Genomic DNA, 23,560 nt, shown 5'->3' on the forward strand with positions numbered 1-23,560 from the left:
TAGATATGTTGACTTTGTTACTCAGGTGAGTCAAATTATCTGACTTTTCCCAAGAATGTGAAATAACTATCATATGACAGCTTGCAACTCTATTTAGATACTTCGATACTATGAAAGATTAAATCATTTAGTCTTAGCCTAGATACAAATAATCATGTTAATTTCATAATATAACGAAATCATTTATTGTAAATTATTGCCATGCTTTTTATAGCGTGTTTTACGACCAGAACATGATGGAAACTAATAATTTGCGAAGTTTTATGGTAGAGCACGGTAAATCTATAAGCTACTTTAAATAAAAAGCATGTGCTCTTAAAGAGGACAGCACTGGAAGCAATGCCAATCGTGACAAAATCGTTATTAAACCGTGCTGAGTCAGGTGCACTGCATTGTGGCACTTATAGCCTAGCGTGGATGCACAGCTCGGATCTGTAAGAGACAGTTTCTGTTCCGTTACACCCCCCACATTTCCTCGTCAATGTGCAGCTCTCCTCCTCTCGACCAACCCCCTCCGTTGCTCCGGGGTGGGCGGTACAGTGACTGCGCGTACCGCCTCTTTCACGACGCTGTAGTACTCTCGAGTAGCCCGGTGACTTTATGAATGAAGGCAGGTCTCCCCCTCACTGCCTGCGAGAAGCTGAAGCTGAAGCCACCGTAAAGGGGAGTGATCAAGAAGCGCGAGCGTTTGCTTCTGCGGCACTGCAGGCTGGCAAATCCTCACAGTTCAAGGTGGCTCCAATAAATGCGCTGGTTATTGCCGTTTAACGCGGAATAGTGCATTTAATTGTTGCATGAACTGTAATCCAATTCATACGCACGTTGGTCTCTCATTGCATTTACATAACAGTGGACGTAGTTTCAAATGAGAGTATGATTCCATCAAATAAAATGGCAACTTTAGCTACAGCTGCCCTTTTTTACGGTTTTAGGTTATTTGCAATTTTCACATGCACTTGGTTTTTATGCATTTTTGCAAAAGCATGCTTACGACACTCCACATTTCGCTCTGTGCTGACATGGATGGTAATCCGGCTCCTATATGTTAGGCTACCTATAGTTTTCTAGCACATTCTGCGCCTGCCCATGTGACTGAGGTTCACATTGTGGTAAATTTGGGCGTTGTCAGTGGAAGATGGCTGAACGTAGCTATAGCTACACATGGTTGAGATGTATATCCAGGCCCACGTTATTCTCATATAAAATGTCCGGCTGGTTTTGTAGCCTGTGTGTGTTGCTTGACTTAAATGTCTTGACGTAGGCTATACCTGTGTGCATTGGGTAATGCTAAACCATACAACAAAAGACCTTGTCTTAAAAGGTGGGTATGTTTTCGTGTAGGCTATTATTGTAATAGCCTACGTGCTTCATGATTCACATTTAAAGAATGTGTGTATATGATACAGTTAAAGATTTTTTTTCATGACATCTCATTTTTGTCTTTATTAAGCTAAACTGTTTTTTTTTTATTAAAACCGTCTGGTAAAAAAAATGGACAGTTGGTTTTCGTTGTTTATACGCTCTCTTCGAGCAAAATCCGACCTATATTAACTATAGGCTAATAAACCTGCATAATCAGCACCCGATAGTGCTGTTTTCGTATAGTCTTTTTTTGTCTTGTAGCCTAACCTGTGTAGCCTAAAAGAATTTAAGAATTATGCACACTGATTTTTATTATTATTATTTGAGATTGTTTTTAACACTTTAAAATGTAAGTCACTTAGTGTATAATTAAATATGACCCCAAAATGGCTATAGACAGAGAGAATTGTTTTATTAATTTAAGAGCTGCATGTTAAGTTATTTTTCCGCCACCGCGAGTGAGCAGGCTTACTTAAATGAAACAGCATGAGACAGACGCACTTAGAAAATCAATTAACAAATGTTATTATTTGATTAAATTGAGCTTGTGTATTTTTCCAAAAGCAGCTCAAATGTGACTTTTGGGACTGAACAAGCGTGTTCCTTCCTGTGTCCACTTGGATCTCATGAAACGGCGAACACACGAGACGAGGAGAGGGAGGAATAATTTTATACAGATTTTAGGTAAACTATATTCAACACTGGAGTGTCAGGATCATTTATAGCCTATCGTTGATTAGCTTACAAAATCGATTCAAGTAGCCTACAGAAGTCCTTTACAGCCTGTTGCGATATTTGTCAGATTATGCCTCGTTAGTGGAGCGTCATCTTTTTTTATTCTTTTCATGCGATTGTTCATTGTAAAATAACTTTAAATGTGGGTCTAACTAATATTAAAAATACAAATGTATTTGGTCATAATGAGCTCAATGCGTGTCTCTTCCTTCAGTTTCGTCAGTCATGATGTCTCGTGCTCTACCCTACTCCTGAGTCACAAAATGGAGGCGCACAAACGCTTCATCCATCTTCTGCACGCTGAGTAGGGCACAGCAGAGCCAAGCGTGAACTTTGACCCAAAAAACTAAGGGCATATTGCCTTTGTAAACTAAACGGATCCCGGAGTTGTTACTGTCTTCAGTTGTTTCTCGCATACCAGCCCCCGAACCAACCCCACCCTATAGGGGGAAATGCCTGTAGCCTATGGAGTTTTCAGAAAGACGCAAACACTCTTGAGCGTCTTTTCTCTGAATAGCCGAGATAGGCTATGCCACGCACTGTTTAGGTAAATGGTATCATACAAATTGAGTAAGGATTATTTTCAACGATTATGTTAGTTTGTTCAACTAATAAAACATTTAGACATTGCCTTCTGTCATTGCTGATGAGTTATGATCCAGACAACGCCCCTTTTTCAACAAGCCTGTTTACTTGCCAAGGGCCTGTTCTGTACTAATTTAAAAAATGTATATTTTGATTTTCAAGTTTGTCAATTTCAATGCACCACAATTTAATAAAGATTTTAATATTTGCTGTTTTATGTCCTGTGACCCACCCACCACCACCACCACCACCCTTTAAAAGAGCCACTATACCTCAGGATAATCTGCGGCCTCTTTGAAAAGTTCAATTGTTTGCTAGTAACCTCAGTCCTCAGCCCTGCCCTGCCCTATGGCTCTTTTTTAAAGTCTCGGCCAAAGCGTTCCTCATCCACATTGGGGTCAAAGGTTGAGATGCAAGGTTGAGAACTACTTGCAGAAAAAAAACTCTTTGTCAATGAGATGAAATCTCTCTCTGTCTCTCGCTCTCTCTCTCTCTCTCTCTCACTCTCCATTCCCTATGGCTCCTCGTCTCACTCAAATGGCCGAGAGAGAGAGAGCGAGGATGACGGATGAGAAGGAGGGGTGTTTCACATGATAATGTGCAGGAAAGGACCTCAGGTTCTCTTTGCTTCACCCCCACCGACTGCTGTTTCAGAGGCATTGCATTCCTCAGCTGAGCATGTCGCTCCTTGCATACTTTGACATGCTTACAAATTTGCAGTAGAAAGCAGAGTGGTTTCCCTATATAATCTATCGTGTTAGACTCATGCAAGTAAAATAGTACTACATTCTAAATACATTTTCAAATCATTTGGATTTGAAAGTGATTTCAATGATTTTATGTTTGCCTAATGATTCTGAACCTTGTATACTTTTTTTTAATCCTCTTTTAACAGTTTGGTATAAATAATTCGCACAAAAATGTGAAAATGGTATTGTAATTTGTGCATTTTTAGCAGATTTGAATCATTTTCCACTTGAATTTTTCAAATGCTTTTTGCTTCTGACAATAAGTGCAGTCTTAAATATAGTATGTATAATATTTTTTTAATGCAATTATCCACTTCTCTGAGATCAACAGGATTTAATAAAAATTAAAAAATAGTCCATGCGTCGGGTAGAACATGTGCTGTAAACTATAAACTATCTTCTATTTCATTAGAGAAGCATATGAGCTTCAGACTATAACTTTGCAAAAGTAAACTGTTAATGTGTCTTCACATTTAGTTTATTTATCTCTCTTTTCTTTTCTCTCTCTTTTTTTAAATCAGTTGCACCTTAGAGTATTATACCACAGCCTGGTATATGTGGAGAATGGCAATCTTGTGATGTAGGTTCTAATGAAAGCAGTACATTTTTGTTGTCTCTTGTTTGTTTTCCTTCTTCATGCTTGAATAATATTTGTATAATTCTGATTAGATTTATACATCTAATAGCAAAACATTTGGCCACTCTCACGTTCTTGCAACTGTTTTGATATCTGTGTGTCCATGAAGGTTTTAACTTAACATACATTGCAGCTTCTCAAATCGTTGTTTGTCAAAAAGACACTTTATGTCACTGGTCACTTTTGCATTGACTGTGAAAAATGTACATACACAACTCTATTGCGTCTATGTGAGTCTAGAATTTTTCATAGATCAATTTAGCACAATGCCAACGTCCTCTTCTCTCCTGTTACATTTTAATGGTTTGAATGGCAACAGATACATTTCTATTATTAGTAAATGTGTCACCAAATTGTACAGTTGCAGCATTGTCAAATTGTTTTCAGACTGCATCTATTTGCATTCATTTATTTATGGATTTATCTCTTTATAATGTGATGCATTTGTAGATGAATATGAATACACTTTCTCCTGCTAGTGCTCGCTTCATATTCTGATCATAATTTCTGATTTTAAAAACAAAAAAAAACTTTTAGAGGAAATTTTTTATTCTTTTTGAGCAGCAAAATTCAAATACATTTTCACAAAAAACCATCAGTAACTTTGTCTTTTCAGTGTATGGGGCTCAAGTCTCCGTTTTGGTTTAAGACAGATGTGTCCACCACTGCCATGCTATTGGCCATCACCAATGTTCAATGGCTAGAGGCGAGAGAGATTTATTTGTATTGCTTTCATTGTTCTACGACTGTATTGCTGGGGCCAGCAGTAAGCAATATATCGCCCCCTCTCGCTTTCTTCTTCTGGTATGTTACGGGTTGCATCAGCATGTGTTGATTGCTAAGCTTGGGGAGTGACCTTTCACCTCTCGGAGGAATAGGGCAAGGGGAAAAAAGCAGAGCGGCGAGGGGGTGGGAAGGCCTATCAGGTAATGCAGAGCAGAAAGCTCCACAGGGAGGAGTGTAGAAAGGGGGAACGAGAAACCGAGTGAGAAGAAAGCAGGAAAAATGGGGGATGGGACGTCTGTTATTTCTGGTAAAGTTGTCTCACCATCTCTGCTACTCTCTACACCACTTTGATTTATGGCTTAACCCTTGCTGTTCCATTCAACGCCTGGAACCACCGCATCTGGTCCCCCCGGGCGAGAGGGTATCTCCAATGGCTCTCTACACAGCCAACAAACTGAACTCTGATCCTTGTCCTTAACTTTGTTACGAGGATGTTTTTATTGACTTGAGGAACCTCCACGTCCATCTAGACCTTAAGCAGCTTACAACGTCCCTCCGCGGACTCGTTGTTACGCAAAGAGCGGGAAAGGGAGGTGTGTGGAACTTAGGATCCGCCCCTTCCCCTCCCACACTTACCCGCCATTTTCAGTGTTGGCTGCAGAGGCCTTGCTGTATGAAGCTTCACTGGCAGTTTACTGACTGAAGTTCTGTTTCATGTCGTGCCTCTGTAAAACCACAGTGTGTCATGTTGAAGAAGAAAAAAAGGTTTAGCATTGTATAATTTCAGTTATGGCTGTATATAATTTTTTTTTTTTACATGGAATTTCATTATCTTCAGTATAGAATATAATTTTTTGCTTTCAGGAGAATGTAGGTTAGATTTTTTTTAAATGTAACTATTTAGTACAATACAATAGTTATTGAAAGTAAAATAAGATTTGCATATTATAAGAAAAAAAAATAGTTTTAGCTGAAAAAGAAATATTTAGTGCAGAAAAAAGTAAGATACTTTTATTTACACCAATGTAATTAGCTTACAAATAACACTTTTTTTCCTCTGATATTTTTTTGTGCTATGTAGCAAACATTTCTTGCAAAGCCATATAAACTTTATTGTGCTAAGTATAATCCCTGCTGCTTCTCTTTTTCTTAGATTAGTATTGAAGAAATATTTTATTTTGTTTAAATGCTTATATAATATTTTTATTATTATTTGAATATAGAAAAAGTATATTTAAAAATATATATATATTTATAAAATACCATTTTATATATTACCGTTTTGTTTGAAAAGTATTAAAACATGTGACTCAAAAATGTAGTTAATTTAAGCAAGAAAATGGACCCCTTCACTTTAAAATGCTCAACTATTTTTTACCATATTAAAATAGAATATTTACAATTCGGTGCAGTGTGACCTTGTTTTCAGACCAGCAGTATTTTAAGCCCTGTATGTTTAATAAAGTTCTAGCAAAACTTTTAGAAAGAATCTGGGATGCCATTTCATTTCAGATTCATTTCATGCAAGTTGATATTTTGCTACTTGAATATGTGGACAGTTTAGCTGGCAAGTTAGGATGATTTACTGGTCAACAATGTACGTGTTTTTTTTTCCCTTAGATGCGTTAAAAACTTGACTAGAAGACTTTTTAGTTTAACTGGAATCATATTTCATAATCTTATAATTCAGGTATCCATAATCAGCTGCTTTGTGTGAGAATGAATGATTGAATGATTGAGGAGGGGTTAAGGATGTGAGTGATTTAAGTTTCTTTGTGCATATTCTCTCTCTCTCTCTCTCTCTCTCTCTCTCTCTGCTTTCCTCTTTTGTTTTATTTTTTTATCAACTTCACCTCTGATTGGCTGAGATGGAAATGGCTGAAAGCAAGACAGGAAGTTGCTCAACGAGGGTTTTGACTTCTAAGGGGTGACTTCCTGTGTGTTTGGTTTCCTGTTGGACCTCTTATACAATCAGCCTGGAATTGGTTAATTAATTCCTGTTAGATCACTATATCTTTTGTAGCGTTAAGTGCCATAATTAAATGTAAATTATGACTGTTCTTGCACTTTGAAATGGATGCATTGACCTAAATTTACACTTATGTGAAGTATTGTAAACTGCAAATCACATTAACCTCATGTTCTTGTCTCTATTAAATTGCCAAAGGTGTTAGTTTGCTGTATTTAGTTCAAACCTTCATGCATGTCTTCAATGATTTCTTAATTTCCTGCTCCTTTCTCCAACTAGTGTTCCTCTGTTTAAAAAAAATCCCTCACACATAGTTGACAGAAAAAGATTCCTAGTGTCTAAAGCTTTTAAGATGATTGCATGGTAAGGCTTGTAGAGCAGACACAATTCAGTTTTTTAATACAATGTATCCGTTGAGACTAAATGGAGTGCGGTGTTTTGGGAAGCATGTGTATTATCCTCGACAACATGCATTTGTCTTCCAGATTTGCGTCTTTTCTTCTTCTTTTACAGGCCTATGCTCATCAAAAGTGGTTTGGTGGATTTAAGCACTTTTCACACAGACCTAGGTTTGCATGCACCTGTGTAGTGCTTACGGTGTAGGAGTCTGCCTGTGTGTTTAATGTCAGTGTGACACATTTGTTCTCTGCACTATAGGGTTGTTTGTTTTAAATGTTGAGTGTTGCGAGTGTGTTTTGTATATGTTCACAAGGTTTACTTATCGCTTGATAATTTTTATGCATAAAAATGTATAACATATTTAGATACCACAGTAAAATATGTTATACATTTTGTTGATTTATCAAATAAGACAAACTAACCCATAAGGCGCATGTAAAAGGTTGTCAGCAGGCAACGAGAGTTTAGTGTGTGTGTGTGTGTGTGTGTGTGTGTGTGTTTGTTTGATATTCCAGGGATTCGGAGTGTGTTTTTGAATATAAGATAAGATGTCTCCCGTCTGATGAAGATAGCCCTACTGATTCCTCCAAGCCAGCTCAGACTGGCCCATCATGCATCTGATTATGCTGGAGGTCTTATTAATGTTTAGCGAAGAGGGTGGTGGAGTTGCACTTGCTTTATATGTGTGTGTGTTTACTTGGCTATAGTTATTAGCAAAACAAACACACAAAAAATCCATATCTAGGCATAATTATCCTAAGTTTAAAAAAAAAGATTGATGTGAAAATTACACTAAACTTTAATATATTTGAATTAGTAATGATGAAATCACATTTATTAAATGTAAATTATTAAGTTATATAGTATATATTTAACAAATATATACAGCTCTAATATTTAAAATTCCAATTATATTTAAATATTATAGCTATAATCAAATATAAATTATTTTCTCTTCCATTCAAACACATAAGATTTTTAAATGTTTTAAAGGAAGTCTCTTATGTTCATCAATTCTGCATTTATTTTAAAAAAATATTACAATTTAAAGTAACTTTTCTATGTTGTTAAAATGTAATATATTCTTGTGATTTTTAAAGCTAAATTTTCAGCATCATTACTCAAGTCTTCACAAAAATCATTCTGATATGGTGATTGGATGCTTAAACATTTATCTATTATCAATGTTGAAAACAGTTTTGATGCTTACTATTTTTATGGAATCTTTTTTTTCAAGATTCTTTGAATAGAAAGTTCAAGAGAACAGCTTTTTATTTTAAATTCATATTTTCATATATATATATCACTTTTGATCAATTGAATGCATCCTTGGTAAATAAAAGTGTTAATTTCTGTGAAAAATCATAGTGTAAAAATCTTACTGATCCCAAACTTCAGAATAGAAGTGTATGGTCTCAATTAGAATGTGAAGTAAATGTGTTTGTGTGTTTAAGCGTGTTTGCGTGGTATGGAGGAACTGAATGTGCTTAACTGTGTCAAGACGTATAGTTCTTTCCCCTTAAGGTTTTTTTTATCATGTGCTACCGTGTGTGTGTGTGTGTGTGTGTGTGTGTGTGTGTGTGTGTGTGGAACGGATAGAGTTTTGCTAGATGCTTCAGCTAGTATGAATTTCAGATCTCTTTAATAAAAGACCAAACAATTGTGGATTTTTTTTTTATATGATGATGATAATAATAATATATGATTATTGATTAAACCTACTGGTATACATCAAACTTCTTGCCTTAAAAATTGTCCAATGAGTCTAATTAGGGAAATCCTTCAAAAAAGTCTACACACTCTATCAGTGAAGGGGAACCATCAATTGCAAGATAAAACAATGCTTTACTGAAAAAGTAGCAAACGTTTTGGTTTCATGTGACCTCTCTCAATGCATAGTTGAGAAAGGTCATGTGACCGAAACGTTTGCCACTTTTACTTATTTCCCCCATTCAATTCAAATCTTATCTCAAGCATGTCTATACTTTTTATTACACTTTTACAAGTTCAAGATATGAGTAAACTTCAGGTATGCACTGCTGACGCTCTCCTATAGGACAATGCCAGATACGCACACACGCACACACACTCCCCCTAATGCTATTCGCTTGCCTATAGGGCCCTCACCTTTGACCCTGTTAGGGGGTGAATCTCTTTTCTTTTTTTCTTCCAATCTTTTCTATCCTTGTTCTCCTCTGTTCTTTTTATTTGGTCTTTTTATTTGCATTTTGATCGTATTTGTAGTGCTGTGTGATTTTAGAAATTTCTGTTTCAATGAGTGTTGAAATTCCTGTTTTAACTAAAGCCAAATCTAAACATAGCCTTTATTTGCAACGCCATAAAATACAGAAAAATCCCATGCAACTCTTTCTGGAGAATTTGAGCATGTTAACAGATTTGTGGTTAGTGTCCCATCATCCTCTGCTCCATGGCTGGACGTAAGGCCTGCAACACTACAGGTCAATTCAGAAATGTTTTCGTCTCTAAACAATAGAAAAAGAGAAAGAAAGGATCGTCAGTCCTCTTCACCTCTTTCATGTGGCCAGGATTTCCATTCCGTTGACCAATCAGATTGGTCAGAGACTTGGTGGGACGTGACATGATGGGTTTAAATGAATTCAAAGGTGCCAAACAAGAAGGATGTTTTTCAGCAGTGGGGGTTGGGATGGGGATGAAAAAGTCTGTTGCGGGTTCGTGTTGAATGTGGGTGGGATGCGGAAGCGGCGGGTTGGGGGATGGGTTCGGGAACGAGGTGATTGATCAGTGGGAGAGCGAACAGATTGGTGGTGCTTGTGTGGCCTTTGCCTTTTGTTAACATTTGTTGTATCTTTAGGTGCTTTTCTGCTCTTAATTGACTTGAAACACACCGGAAGACATGTTGATTTCCTCTTGAACTGTGAATGATATTGGAAGCAAACAAAAGAAGAAAGTACATACTCTAATATCTTAAGCAAGTGCTCCAAGGAATGGCTTTTTTTAATAAATTGGACAATACATGATTTAATTTGGTTTCGTTTGGCCTGGCCACGCACGCATTGCTGATCTGTGTGGTGTGAAACACCCTTGCAGCATTCTTTTCCCCCTGATTGGCTGTTTGCCCGCCATTTGCATGAAGGGAGGTAGAAAGTGAGCAAACAGCGCCATTTTCTTTGCTTGTCAACCAGTGGGCGTCAACCTTGCAGAGTTCAGAGGTCTTTAGGGTTTCTGGTCTCAGTCACCAGAGCAGTGTTTCAGGCCCCTCCTAAATAACCCCTGGCACTCATTTCCCTCCTTCATCCTAAACACATACATTGCGTCAGAAGGTTGCTGTTACGCCCCCTAGAGGTTCCAGAGTGCTCCAGCTATGTGTAGGTTATCTGGATAAGTCCTCTTAACTATGCCATTGTTATGGTGATGGAGCAGTGTCATGCTGCAGTTCTCAATTAGACTATAGTTGATTCAATTGTTTTTCCTTTTTTTCTCTCTCTGCATCTTTTTATTCATTGCATTCATACTTGCACTTCTTTCTTTTTCTCTCTCTCTCTTTCTCAACCAATGATTTTGGAAGCTTCCGGGGCAGCTGGCATTAAACTACATCAGTGTCTAGTTTCAATATACACACATTCAGTCTCTTCTCTTTCTCTTCTCTGCTTATTCCGCCTCATTTCCACAAACGTCGAGCAGGACAGATGCTCTCAAGCATCTTTACAATGTTTAATCAACCCAACTATAGATAATAAGAGATTCCCGAATCAGATCACTTTGATATATTTTCATTGATCTTACTTGTTCTGTCCTCGATTTTGAGACGCTAGCATTTTCCTTTTCTTCGATTGATGCATCTAAAGTTAATCAATACCTTCAAATGAAAAAAAAAAACAGATTTTTAAGCACATAATTTGCAATGTTAAAAAAGAACTTGATTTATATCTGCTCACTCTTATGGCATGTGAAAGAATAAAAGTATTAATGTCAGAGCTAAAATGAAGTACCCTTTATGATGGAAGTTACTGTTCAAATGGATTTATACCTGTTCTGACTTTGACTTTCACCTTTCCATGCTTCTCTTGCCACATCATTTAGATGTAGATGTAGATGTAGACCGGGACCTTTCTAAACTCTATCCGCCAGCGTAAATCAGAATTTGGATGACGTTGAATCACCAGATGTCATTAGTGTAATTAGTTTTAATGTGATTGTGGGTGTTAACTTGAGAGCAGTTTTTGTTGGAAATGTCTGTGACTATGACAGCTCCTGATAATTTGTATTGTGTATTGATAGAACTTGTTTGATCAAGCAAAGTTTGTGAGGGGAACCTTTTCTAAACCTCGTTTTCTCTTCATTTCTTCCTCTACAGGACCAGAAAACTCCAGATCAGAAACATTCCACCACACCTACAGTGGGAGGTGAGTCTGGGTGTGTCCATGTCTGTTCTGACAGTAAGATCTTCTCATTTTTCTTAATCGACACGATGCTCTTCACCCAAATATTCTACCGAAGTTCCAGGGTGGCTCTTAAGGATGTTTTTCCAGACACAGATTAATCCTAGAAAAGAATTGTGTGCTTTTCTCCATTCATAGTTTCAGACAGGATATTAAGTTTGACCTAAAAAAAAATAAAGCATGTACAAAATAAATGTCAAGTCGTTTCTGCAACACTCACGTCACCAAACAGAAATTTCAACATTTTTATTTTTAAACCAATTACGCCGTTTTGTGCTGGTTGGGATGCTCAAACAAATCTATGAAAGCCAGTCTGATGCCAACTGGGTTGTAAAATGTGAGAATTTTGTTTTATATGATGAAATTAGTCCTGTTATCAATATCATACACAAAATACATGGCTGTTAATTTACTTTGAGGCGAGTTTTAATCTGAGGTATTTACAGAGTTACAAATAAGTTTACAGAGTTTTGTGGAAAATGAAGCTACAAATGGCTTACTTATACCTGTCTGCACATTCTGCCAGAATACGAGAAAGAATTTTAAGATTTTTTACATTTGCTTGAGAATGTAAATGACTTAAGATGTTCAGTTTTGTTTTCTGCAAAAAATTAAAAATGTCAAATTAAGTGAGTTTATGCTTAAAACAAGAAAATCGCTGTCTCTGCACATTCTGTTGGAATACGAGAAATGTTCTAATACTTATGGGGACAAAACTGCATCTTAATAATTATATCATCTGTGCAATTCTCTCACTTTGGTGCAAATTTCTGACCCTGAATAGCGACTTTGAACTTCCCTACATGTTCTGGCAAGGGCAGTGCCTTTACCCATGTCATTCAGGTTAGGTGATCTGTGTGTGATTATGAGATTACACCATCAACATACAGTGTCTGGGTATGTGTATGTGTGTGTGTGTGTGTGTGTGTGTGTGTGTGTGTGTGTGTGTGTGTGCGCGGCCGCTCGTGGGCGGGTGTGGCACAGTGCGTGTTTTATCCGATGGTTGTTGTACTGTCTGACTGTTGTTCTTGCGGGGCGGGGTCCTTCTTGGCAGCTGTCCAGCAGGCCCCACTTCTGCCAGCCACTTGTGCCCATGTCAGCCACTAGGAGGCTAAACCCATGTGGCAAAAAACAATCTGATTGCAACTGGGTTTGGTGTAGTCCTGTTTGACAGATGTTAAGTTCTGTATGGAACTTAAGCCTGTTATTATCATACACAACATCACATACCTGATTATTTTCGTTTGGGATGAGACTAGTTTTTAGAGTTTGAAAATTCTGGGAGGTCCTGATAGGTTCAAACTACAGATGGCCTGTTCTCTTAAAAATTAAAGACTACAAAAAAAGGGTTTTCACGGAGATACAATAGAAGAACCAATTTTGGTTCCCCAAACAAACTGTCAAAGAACAGTTCTTAAAAGAACCATTTCCTTTCTTAGTGTAACATTTTAATAATCTAAAGAACTTTTTCGACCGTTCTTCATGGAACCAGATGTCATTTAAGAGCCTTTGTTTTTAAGAGTGTAGCTTCATTAAACAAACTATACACTGGTACTTAGAAAACAGGGCTGATGTAAGTAATTTGAGTCTCCATTTCTTTTGTGAAACCAATCAGTTGGAGCCTTGCTGAAAACCATTACAAATATCTATTTTTTAAAATCAAGATACATTTACTTGAGAAGGAAAAATTACTTCAAATATTCAGAAAAATGTGCACAAAAAAATCCTGTTTTCCCTTTGAATTATGTTTATTTTTCTTATTTCATTGACAGATCGTTTTTCTTGTTTTAAGCATAAACTCACTTAGCATCTTAGGGCTTCTTTTCTGAAAAATGTATCACAATTAAGTCATTTTGTTTCCAAAATAAATGTTTTGATTTAAGAATAATTTTTTGTTACTGGAAAACCAGACAAAAATACAGAGTAAATTTTCCTTGCGTTCATTTCGTTCTGTTTTATCCATTGTAGGTTCTTGATGGTCTGCTTGCCCAGTATGGAACTGTTGAGAACTGTGAACAAGGTAAATGAATATCTGGAGTGTTATTTGTTTTGGATTATTGTTGCAATTTCTGTAAAGCTGCTTTGAGACAATGTGTATTGTGAAAAGCGCTATACAAATAAATTTGAATTGAATTGAATTGAATTGAATTATGGACATTGAAGGGAATACTAATGAAATAATACAACAATTTGTATTATTGTGACAGACTAGTTCATAATGCCCTTGGGCATGTTTCTAATTCTTTTACAGTATCATTGTGTAATTTACACTCTGCTTTTCTCTCTGTTCTTATTTTTTCCCATAGTGAATACAGAGAGTGAGACTGCAGTTGTGAACGTCACATATGGGACACGGGAGCATGCTAGACAGTGAGTGTGCTTTGCCCTGCAACCTTAATTTAAAGCTTAAGTGTGTAATTGTTCCACTAGTGTCACTAAATAGAATGGAATTTTGTCAAAAAGATTTCTCTGTCTTCCATTGGTCTGACAAAAAGATAGCCCCTCCCCAAACTAACACCATTGGTTGAGATAATGTCCTGTGCTGAGTTGGTCTGGATTCTCAATATTTTGAAAGCACCACTGTTTTCAATTTTTAGAAGACCAAAAAAGAAAAGAAATTTACAAATGACTTTGTGCGTTATAAGATGGGATAAAAAAGTATTTTAACACAAAAGTTACTAATCTCGGCTTTATAAATGACTTGTCTTTGTATAATATCACACGCCTTCTCATTGAGAGATTTTTTCTTGTTTGAGGCTGACACCTACTGGCTAAATATGAGATGTGTCAGTCTGGATTATTCATTGGATTAATTCATAATGTTTCTTAACCTTTTAGGCAAATCATTTCTATTAAACTGTGAAATTATCCATATGATTTAATCCTTGTGCATTTAATCAGTTAGCGTTCATCCACACCACCGTGACATTTTCTCCAAAAAGACTGTCCGTTACTATAAACCCTCCATTCATGCATATTATTTATGCATTTCGTTCCAAAGAGCTATTCAGAAGCTCAACGGTTACCAATTTGAGAACAACGCCCTGCGTGTGTCATACATCCCCGACGAGAACTCTGAGGTCGACTCTCAACGAGGCCCAGACAACGGCCGTCGTCCTGGATACGGTCCACGAGGAAACCGCCAGATGTCGCCTGGTTCGGGAATCCCCTCCAAACATCAGCACGCTGACATCCCTCTCAGGCTTCTGGTGCCCACGCAATACGTGGGTGCCATCATTGGCAAGGAGGGCGCCACCATCCGTAACATCACCAAGCAGACTCAGAGCAAGTGAGTGATTGACTCAAAGTGTGATTTTATGGTAAATGTTTAATGGAATGGAACAGACTCTAATTTAATATAAATGGAAGAGTTCACACTCATGGCGCTCCAAACCTGTGTGATTTTTAAGATGTTTTTTGATTTTGCTTGTGACTTTTGTTGGTTTTATTCACTGTTTGATGTATAACATTTACAACACATCCCTCTCTTCTCCTCTCATCTCTTAGGATTGATGTGCATCGTAAAGAGAACGCAGGTGCCGCCGAAAAGCCCATAAGTATCCATTCTACCCCAGAGGGCTGTTCATCTGCCTGCCGCATGATCCTAGAAATCATGAACCAGGAGGCCAAGGACACCAAAACGTGAGTGATAATAAGTTTACACACTTAGTCAAGTCCAGAACAGTCATTCCTTACACCTTTCATTGCAAGTGCAGTATACACTACCATTCACAAGTTTGGGGTCTTTAAAAAAAAAAAAAAAAGTTAATTAAAACTGACAGTGAAGACTTTTATATATTGTTACAAAATATTTATATTTCAAATAAATGCTGCTCTTTTGAACTTTCTATTCATCAAAGAACCCTGAAAAATTTATCAGTTTCCAAATAAATATTAAACTCTTTTCAACACTGATAATATAAATGTTTCTTGAGCAGCAAATCATCATTTTAGGAAAAACAGCATAGCCTTCAGAGGAATGCATTACATTTTTTTTTAAATAGAAAAATTATTTTAAATTGTAATATTTCACCAAATTACTGTTTTTACTGTACTTTTGATCAAATAAATGGTGAGCATAAGAGACTTTCAAAAACATTTAAATTCCCTAATGTGGTCAATAATTTTATACTCATCTTTTTGATCACCGAAATTTTACATTTAAATGTTTTTTCCTGTGCATTCATGCCTCAAAATAGCTTGAGTATAATTACACCCTTGCTTTATTTAGTATATGTTGACCCATGTATATGCAAATGAGCTCATACCTCCACTTGCTCATACATGCTCGTCTACAAGTCGGTGTATCCGAATGATAATGCGTTTTATGTATCGCTCTCAACAACGTTGGACACATGACGCTAATTAATATTATTAGTCTTTTGCTTGACTGTGTTATCAAACAGCTAATAATGTGTTGCTAATGTTACACAAACCATGTACCCATTCGCCATCTCAGATTCAGACAGCTGCCTTCTAACATTCAGCATCTGTAGAAACGCTTTGAACAACTCAGAACATCAGTGGAGAAAGGCATATAATTAATCATAACATCATATACATAATTCACCCGCTATATTGCTAAATGTACGCGATCTATCATATCAGCAGAAAAATATACCGTGATAATCTGGCTTCTTGAGACTCCCCTGCTTCACAGCATAGTTAATGATATGCTAAAGCCCGCCCGTATGTTGACGTGATTGGTAACAAGGTATTTTGTGACGTCAGAAACACCAGCGATTTCAAACCGCGTCTTTATATCACAGTTTTAAAGAGAAAATACTCAGCAATGGTGTTGACTTGTGAATTTGCTCTCAGATCTTTATTAACAACCTTCATTCATTCCTGGTAGTGCTGATGAGGTGCCTCTGAAGGTTCTCGCTCACAACAACTTTGTTGGCCGTTTGATCGGTAAAGAAGGACGCAACCTGAAGAAAGTGGAACAAGACACTGATACCAAGATCACAATTTCACCGTAAGCAATGAAAGGACACAATGAAAAAATGAAAGGAACCAACCAGCGGCCTAATTTTATACTGAGCTGCCTTAACACGATTGGTAGCATTTATATTCTGAATGTCTCTCACTGCAGACTGCAGGATCTGACCCTTTATAACCCAGAGAGGACCATTACAGTGAAGGGCTCGATCGAAGCCTGCTGCCTGGCGGAACAGGAGATCATGAAGAAAGTGCGAGAGGCATATGACAATGACATTGCTGCCATGAATGTGAGTTTTCGTAAAGATAAAAAAATGTGTATTATTTCCTTGTAAGTGTGACTTACTTGGCCACGAAACATGAATTTGAAGCCTAATCTGAATCTAAATTGCCTTTTCATCCAGCAACAGACTCACCTGATCCCTGGACTTAACCTGGGAGCCATTGGCCTCTTCCCGCCATCCTCGGCCATGCCGCCTCCTTCCCTCGGAAACTCTGTGCCTGGTCCTCCCTATGGCCCTATGGGGGTATGACCAATTTTCTCATTATTCATTATTTTTAAAAATCATAGATACTGGTGTCACATAACTTGGCCTCTTGTGGCATCTTTACCTTATTATGGTCTTTAAACACAATTCTTTATCGGGGTGTTAACCATATGGTGCGATGTGATAGTTATTTGTTTTGTGTATCCCTACAGGCCGCTGAACAGGAGACCGTCCACGTGTACATCCCAGCCCAAGCCGTGGGAGCCCTTATTGGCAAGAAGGGACAGCATATCAAGCAGCTAAGCCGTTTTGCTGGAGCGTCTATTAAGGTAACTTTTATGAAAATGCATTGTGGTTGATCTCTTTGGGTTCTCATGCTTCCAGAATTTTTTTGCATTTTTGCATCCTAATGCATTTAAAAACTGTAAATACACCTTTTGCATTCCTGGGTCTGTTTGGACCTGAAACATAAGATTATAAAACAGTCAGAACTCAATATTTTTCAACTAAAATCATATTGTATCTAATCAGTAACTTCTCATTGAGTGAATGCACAAACGTTCTGATTGTTACCATGTTTACAATGCTATATTTATGAGAAATGTTATTAGAATATATCGTTAGATGAAAATTATAAGAACATTATAAGTTATAAATTTTGGTCTATGAACCTTTGCTCTACAAACACGTGTGTGTGTGTGTGTGTGAACAAAATGTAGTGGGAAGGAAAGAGAGTGTGTAGGAAAGAGGCAAATCTGAGACAACTAATGAATAGATTAAAAAAATAATCATTAATAATTGAATGTGGAAAGCCACAGTTTCCGAACACAAAAGGTGTAACAATGTGGCTGAAATGGTTATATTTCTTAAATTTTTTTGTTTTAAAACATTTGTATTTTGACAGTTTTAACAAACTCGCAAAGTTTCATATTCGTACTAAAACATATGGATTTAAAAAACAAAACAATGACGCACCTGTTCTGAGTCAAAACGGACTTGAATGCAAAAGGAGAATGAGATTGTTCACCCAAAAATAAAAATACATCTATTATTACCCTCATGTCATTTCAAACCTGTTTCAATGTTTTCGGTTTGTGAATGAATCGGTCGTTTTTATTTTTATGAATTAATCATTATTTTTACTTGCAGCTTTTCAATGAAATCAACATACTGAGCTATTTTATGAATTCAGGAAATTAAAATTTATTTTTATGGACTAATTCTATGATATTTTATGATACCTTTGCGTACATTTTAAGTTTGAAAACTGCCATTCATTATAATTGCATGGAAAAGAATGATGCACATTCAAATGTTTGGGGTCTGTAGGATTTTTTCTTTTTTTTAAATAATGTTTTTTAAAAAGTATCTTATGCTCACCAAGGTTGTATTTATTTGATCAAAAATGCGGTAAAAACAGTATTATGTACACTAGGTACATTACAGTAAAATATTATTATTGTTTAAAATATCTTTTGTATTTGTATATATTTTAAAATGTAATTTATTTTTCTGATAACAAAGCAGAATTTTCAGCATCATTACTCCAATCTTCAGTGTCACATGATCCTTCAGAAATCATTCAAATATTCTTATTTCCTGCTGAAAAAACAATTCCTATTATTATCAATGTTGAAAACCGTTGTGTGTCTTAATATTTGTGTGGTCACGGCTCATCTCAGATCAAAGATTGTGTTATGTCATTTAAAATATTTATTCCCTTTTCCTGAAGGACATCTCAAATGCATTTTTCCTTAGATTGCTCCAGCAGAGGCTCCGGACTCGAAAATGCGAATGGTCATCGTGACAGGACCTCCTGAGGCTCAATTCAAGGTTTGCATGAATGCATGGTTTGCAAAGTCATTTCAGATCAAAATTCTTTAAATGAATTTGTTGTCAGGAAGATTGTCAGTAGATACACAAGTCATTAACAAGCCCTATGTGTTTTAGGCTCAAGGCAGGATATACGGTAAGCTGAAGGAGGAGAACTTCTTCGGCCCCAAAGAAGAGGTGAAGTTGGAGACGCACATAAAAGTAGCAGCTGCGGCAGCAGGAAGGGTCATCGGAAAGGGCGGGAAAACTGTAAGTCAAACATCATTAACAAATTGCTGATAGATGTCAGATGATGCCAGATCTATGTTTTTTCAATACATCAAACATTATTTGTAGCTTACCTCCTATCTAATAATCATAAAGAGCTTTGTGCTTTGTTACTTCTGATAAGTCTCAGCTTTTAACTTCTGCCCATTTTATCAAGAAATATTAATATTAAAGTGTCCTGTATATATGTATATGTGTGTGTATTCCTATGATGTCAAAGCTGATATTTCAGCATCATTACTCCAGTCTTCAGTGTCATATGATCCTTATGAAATAATTCAAATATGCTGATTTGCTGCTCAAGAAACATTTCTTATTATTATTACTGTTGAAAACAGTTTTGTTGCTTATTTTTCTGTGGAAACTGTGATAGATTTGATACAAGACTCTTAGGAAGAATAAAATAGAAAAGAAAGTTCAAAAGAAAAGGGTTCATTTGAAAAAAAAAAAATTCAGATCTTAACATAAATGGCTTTATTGTCAGTTTTGGTCAATTTAATGCATCTTTGCCGAATAAATTTTAATTTATTAAAAAAAAAAAAAAAAAATATATATATATATATATATATATATATATATATATATATATATTCCTATAATTTAATATTAAAGGTAAAAGTAATATTACTATACTTTAATATATATATATATATATATATATATATATTTATATGTGTGTGTGTGTGTATATATATATATATATATATATATATTTATATGTGTGTGTGTGTGTGTGTGTATATATATATATATATATATATATATATATATATATATATATATATATATGTGTGTGTGTGTAAATGCATCAAACTAAGCAAAAATGTATATGAGAACTTTAGTAATTAAAAGAAAAAATTGATGTAATGTACTGATCAAGACTGTGCTGCTGATTTCATTGATCAGGTGAATGAGCTGCAGAACCTCACCGCTGCTGAAGTAGTGGTTCCCCGAGAGCAAACCCCTGATGAACACGACCAGGTCATTGTCAAAATCATCGGCCACTTTTACGCGAGTCAGGTGAGTGGCTTATCTTTCTGTATTCTCTGCACAAATTTACTTCACTTAGTTACGAGTGGACCCCCAAAGAGCTTGGTTGACATTTCATTTGGCTAGAATGTTACAAAAACTTGGCACATGGCACAGCAGACAGTGCTAAAAAGCTGTTTTTTTGTTGTTGTTGTTGTTTCCTCTCTAGTTGGCACAGAGGAAGATCAGGGACATTTTGACACAAGTCAAGCAGCAGCAGAAAGGAGGTATGGGAGGCCAGCAGGGGCCCCATCCGCAGGTCGTGACTGAGCCGGGGTCCCCGCAGGGACTGGCACAAGAACCCAGGAGGAAGTGAGAGGCCGGGGCCGCTACCCAGTCAGACGGACAGACAAATGGGAGGACAAACGAGCGGACTGACTGAGAGAGAGAGAGTGACACAGACCCAGCGGTAGACAGGGAGAAATGAGCAGCAAACTGAGAGGGAATTGAAAAGAGAACAAAAAACAAAACAAAAAAAATGCCTGAGAGAGAAAGAGGACACAAGTTTAGCGAATATGAACAAGAAAAAAGAGTGATTTTTCTAAAGAGGAGAGATAACTAGAAAACAGAGACCAGATGCCAGGCCAGGTGGAGTGACTGAGGATGGCGAGGAGGTCCGTGAGAGCGGAGCGCCCTCTGGTGAGAGCTTTTATACATAGCCGCTTATTAGGAATAGGGCATAATTAAGGTTCCGCAAAAGTTTAGCTACATAGGACCCTCAGCCATCAGCAGTCACTTCAAAATTTTAACTGTTTTTTTTTAAAGATAGAGATATATGTATAGAAATGTTTATTCAGAGGTATTATTAATGAAATGCAGTGAGGTAGAGATGGGAGAGAGAAAGAGAGCAGAGAATCAGTCCAATTTATTAGTGGGTTTGGTCACCAATCAGGTGACTTTCCCTACCTATCAGTGATGAGGGGAGGGGCCAAAGTTGTTAACACTGCTCTTGAAGTCCCCCACACTAAACTGTGGGGGTGACGAGATGAAAAAAAGATGAAAAAAATGAGGTTGTAAATATAATCTTCATGACTTTTTGAGTTGAGATGCTGCACGTTTAACCGTCTGCAATCGCGCACCTGGTTTGAGAGGGTTGCGGCATTTTTCGGAGGCTTCCCTTTCAGGCCACGTGCCCTTTGGCCGGCGGGACGTGCGGCGAGAGTTCAGTAAGCGTGTGGGCTAAAGGTGACCTCTGCAGTTGTATTGCAGTGGCTCAGCTTTGATGTGCGGATGCCCAACTATCCCGCCCTAAACCACGCCAGCGATGATCGCTGCAGTGCCGCCCACACCCAAACGGCATATTTTATATATATTATATATATATGATATGTGAGTTAACCTGGCCCCTCATTGCATTGGAGCAGGCAGACGAAGAAATGGAGCGTACCGTAATTTCAGAAAACGAGATCTAGAGCATCTTTTTTAAAAAGCGTGTTCGCTTTTAGGAATGTGTGATTTTACGTATTCGCTTTTTTAAGAAGCATTTGTCATCTGTAAACCTGGCCTTCAGATGTGGTGTTCTGTTTTTCCTGAGAATAAATATACTGTAAAAATATGCCGAGACGAGTCAACTGAGGAGAGTCGTCCTGAATGCCAGGTTTAATTGACAGGGTACAGCCGCCACAAATCTGCCTTTAGGTCAAAGGTCAAGAACAGGGGACAGCAATATGGTTTCTGTGCTCTCTCTCTCACCCACTTTGTTCGACATTTGCCGATGAGGTTGCCAGGGTCCTGGCTTTTCTCACTGAACCTAGAACAGATTAGATAAAATGAATTAAGAAAAAACAAAAAAACTACCTCAGGGTATTGTTACCTCAGTATTCCTAATTTCGTTCTTTTATTTTTATTTTGTATTTCTCCCCCTTTTTTTGCTTGCTGGTGTTTTATATAAAAGCTGATAGTCTTGAATATTTTATTTTTTTAAGGAAGAAATATTTTTAATTTTTTCCCATTATTTTTCTTTTTTGTATGCGTGTTTGGGAGAGTGTAATTGAGGTTTTTTTTTTCTCCTCACCTGAGCTCAGAAGGACTCCTAGAAAAAATGATGAATTGTTTAGTGAGTATCGCAGCCTTTAGGCCAGCCTGGGGGTCCTTGAAGAGTCACACTTGAAATCACTGGCCAATGGGACGTAGGACGGATCTTACCATCTCTTACTGGTGCATAATGAACGTTGCCAAACCACAGGAATTAAATTTTGACGCTAATGCGTATGTTTGTTGTACAAGCTGACTGTAGAGAACAAAACAATGGCCTTTTTCCTAACTTGTGCCATTTTATTTTTGCACCTGTGGTGTGATCTTGTTCATTCTGCACTGAAGGACTTTGACATCATTGGTTGGCTTACTTGAAAGGGCTTGACTTACTCGCCATGCTTAAAAAAACTAAAGCATGTCGACCATCATCGGCCCTAAGACACTGAATGTGAACCATTTAACATCTTTCTTTTTTTCTTTTGGATGGAGTCTCGTCCTTCTCCATTGTCCTGTGCAAGTGTGCGTGAGTGCGTTTACTAATTGAGTTTGAGTGTTAAATCTTTTTTTGTTGGGGAAGTGGTTTGGGTGTTTTAAAAAGGCAGAAACATAGAAAAACACTCTATGGCCTCGATCATACTCATTTTTTTTAAACTGACAGAGAACAAAAGGTACCTTTTTGAAAAACGGGAGCCAAAAAATAGTACAAAAAAGTAAATCAATAAAATGAAAGCATTCACATCTCTCAAATTTAAACCTGTAAATAATTTGTTCAACAGAACAATCGGGGGGAAATAATTGTTTGTATTTTTTTAGAATAAAATACTAATTGGATAAAGGAAGGAAAGACTTTTAGCCGTTAAAGATGGATGGACACTGCCAGACCGCGTTCTTTCAGGTTCCATTCAGACATCTGCGAAGGGTTTAACAGATCAAGGTCTTTAATTTAGTTTTTTGTTTTTGTTTTACAAAAGCTTCCCTTTTTCACACTAGTCTTCTGATTTCTGCTTGATGTTTGAACTTGTCAATGACTTGTCAATACATACTGCTCTTCAGGCAGGAAAGAAGCATCTGTCCTGTTCCAGCCCATAGATTTCTGTCAGACACCAAGACACACTCACACACTTCTGCTCTGTTCAGACTGCAGCAGCCTTTTTGTTTTTACCTTTTTGTTCTTCTTTTAGACGGCAAGCTTTATTTGGACATGACATCTGGTTGCGAACTGTTTCATCAATAAAATAAAAAAAGTAAAATAAAAATATGTGAGCGAGAATTATTAACATAACCGCAGATCTTCAAGAACTAACATAGTTTTAAAAAAAAGCAACGAAATAGTAGATATGTTATTGTAATTGCATTTTTATTATTTTGTCTTTTTTATTATTATTCTTTGGGTGAAAGGTATAAGCGATGAGATGGACAGATTCAGTGGACATTTTGTAAAGGTT

At 37.0% G+C, this 23,560-nt stretch overlaps 1 protein-coding gene across 3 annotated transcripts in view; it reads left to right on the forward strand.

Moving 5' to 3' along the window:
* Positions 1-20,687, forward strand: part of igf2bp1 (insulin-like growth factor 2 mRNA binding protein 1) — a 35,070-nt gene extending 14,383 nt beyond the window's left edge. For 2 of the 3 annotated variants that reach the window (XM_077212083.1, XM_077212085.1), the window contains 13 exons: positions 11,499-11,547; positions 13,552-13,603; positions 13,890-13,953; positions 14,585-14,872; positions 15,091-15,225; positions 16,439-16,561; positions 16,679-16,814; positions 16,929-17,051; positions 17,225-17,341; positions 18,771-18,845; positions 18,963-19,094; positions 20,019-20,132; positions 20,311-20,687. In XM_077212083.1, the coding sequence (XP_077068198.1) occupies positions 11,499-11,547; positions 13,552-13,603; positions 13,890-13,953; positions 14,585-14,872; positions 15,091-15,225; positions 16,439-16,561; positions 16,679-16,814; positions 16,929-17,051; positions 17,225-17,341; positions 18,771-18,845; positions 18,963-19,094; positions 20,019-20,132; positions 20,311-20,457 (1,555 nt within the window). In that variant the 3' untranslated portion in view covers positions 20,458-20,687. The remainder of the gene's footprint in view (positions 1-11,498; positions 11,548-13,551; positions 13,604-13,889; positions 13,954-14,584; positions 14,873-15,090; positions 15,226-16,438; positions 16,562-16,678; positions 16,815-16,928; positions 17,052-17,224; positions 17,342-18,770; positions 18,846-18,962; positions 19,095-20,018; positions 20,133-20,310) is intronic. The other variant, XM_077212084.1, reaches the window with a different exon arrangement.
* The last annotated feature ends 2,873 nt before the right edge of the window (positions 20,688-23,560 follow it).

Source organism: Siphateles boraxobius, unplaced genomic scaffold, assembly GCF_051911475.1.
Source record: "Siphateles boraxobius isolate OS27281-9 unplaced genomic scaffold, OSU_SipBor_1 66, whole genome shotgun sequence".
Classification (NCBI taxonomy): Eukaryota; Metazoa; Chordata; class Actinopteri; order Cypriniformes; family Leuciscidae; genus Siphateles; species Siphateles boraxobius.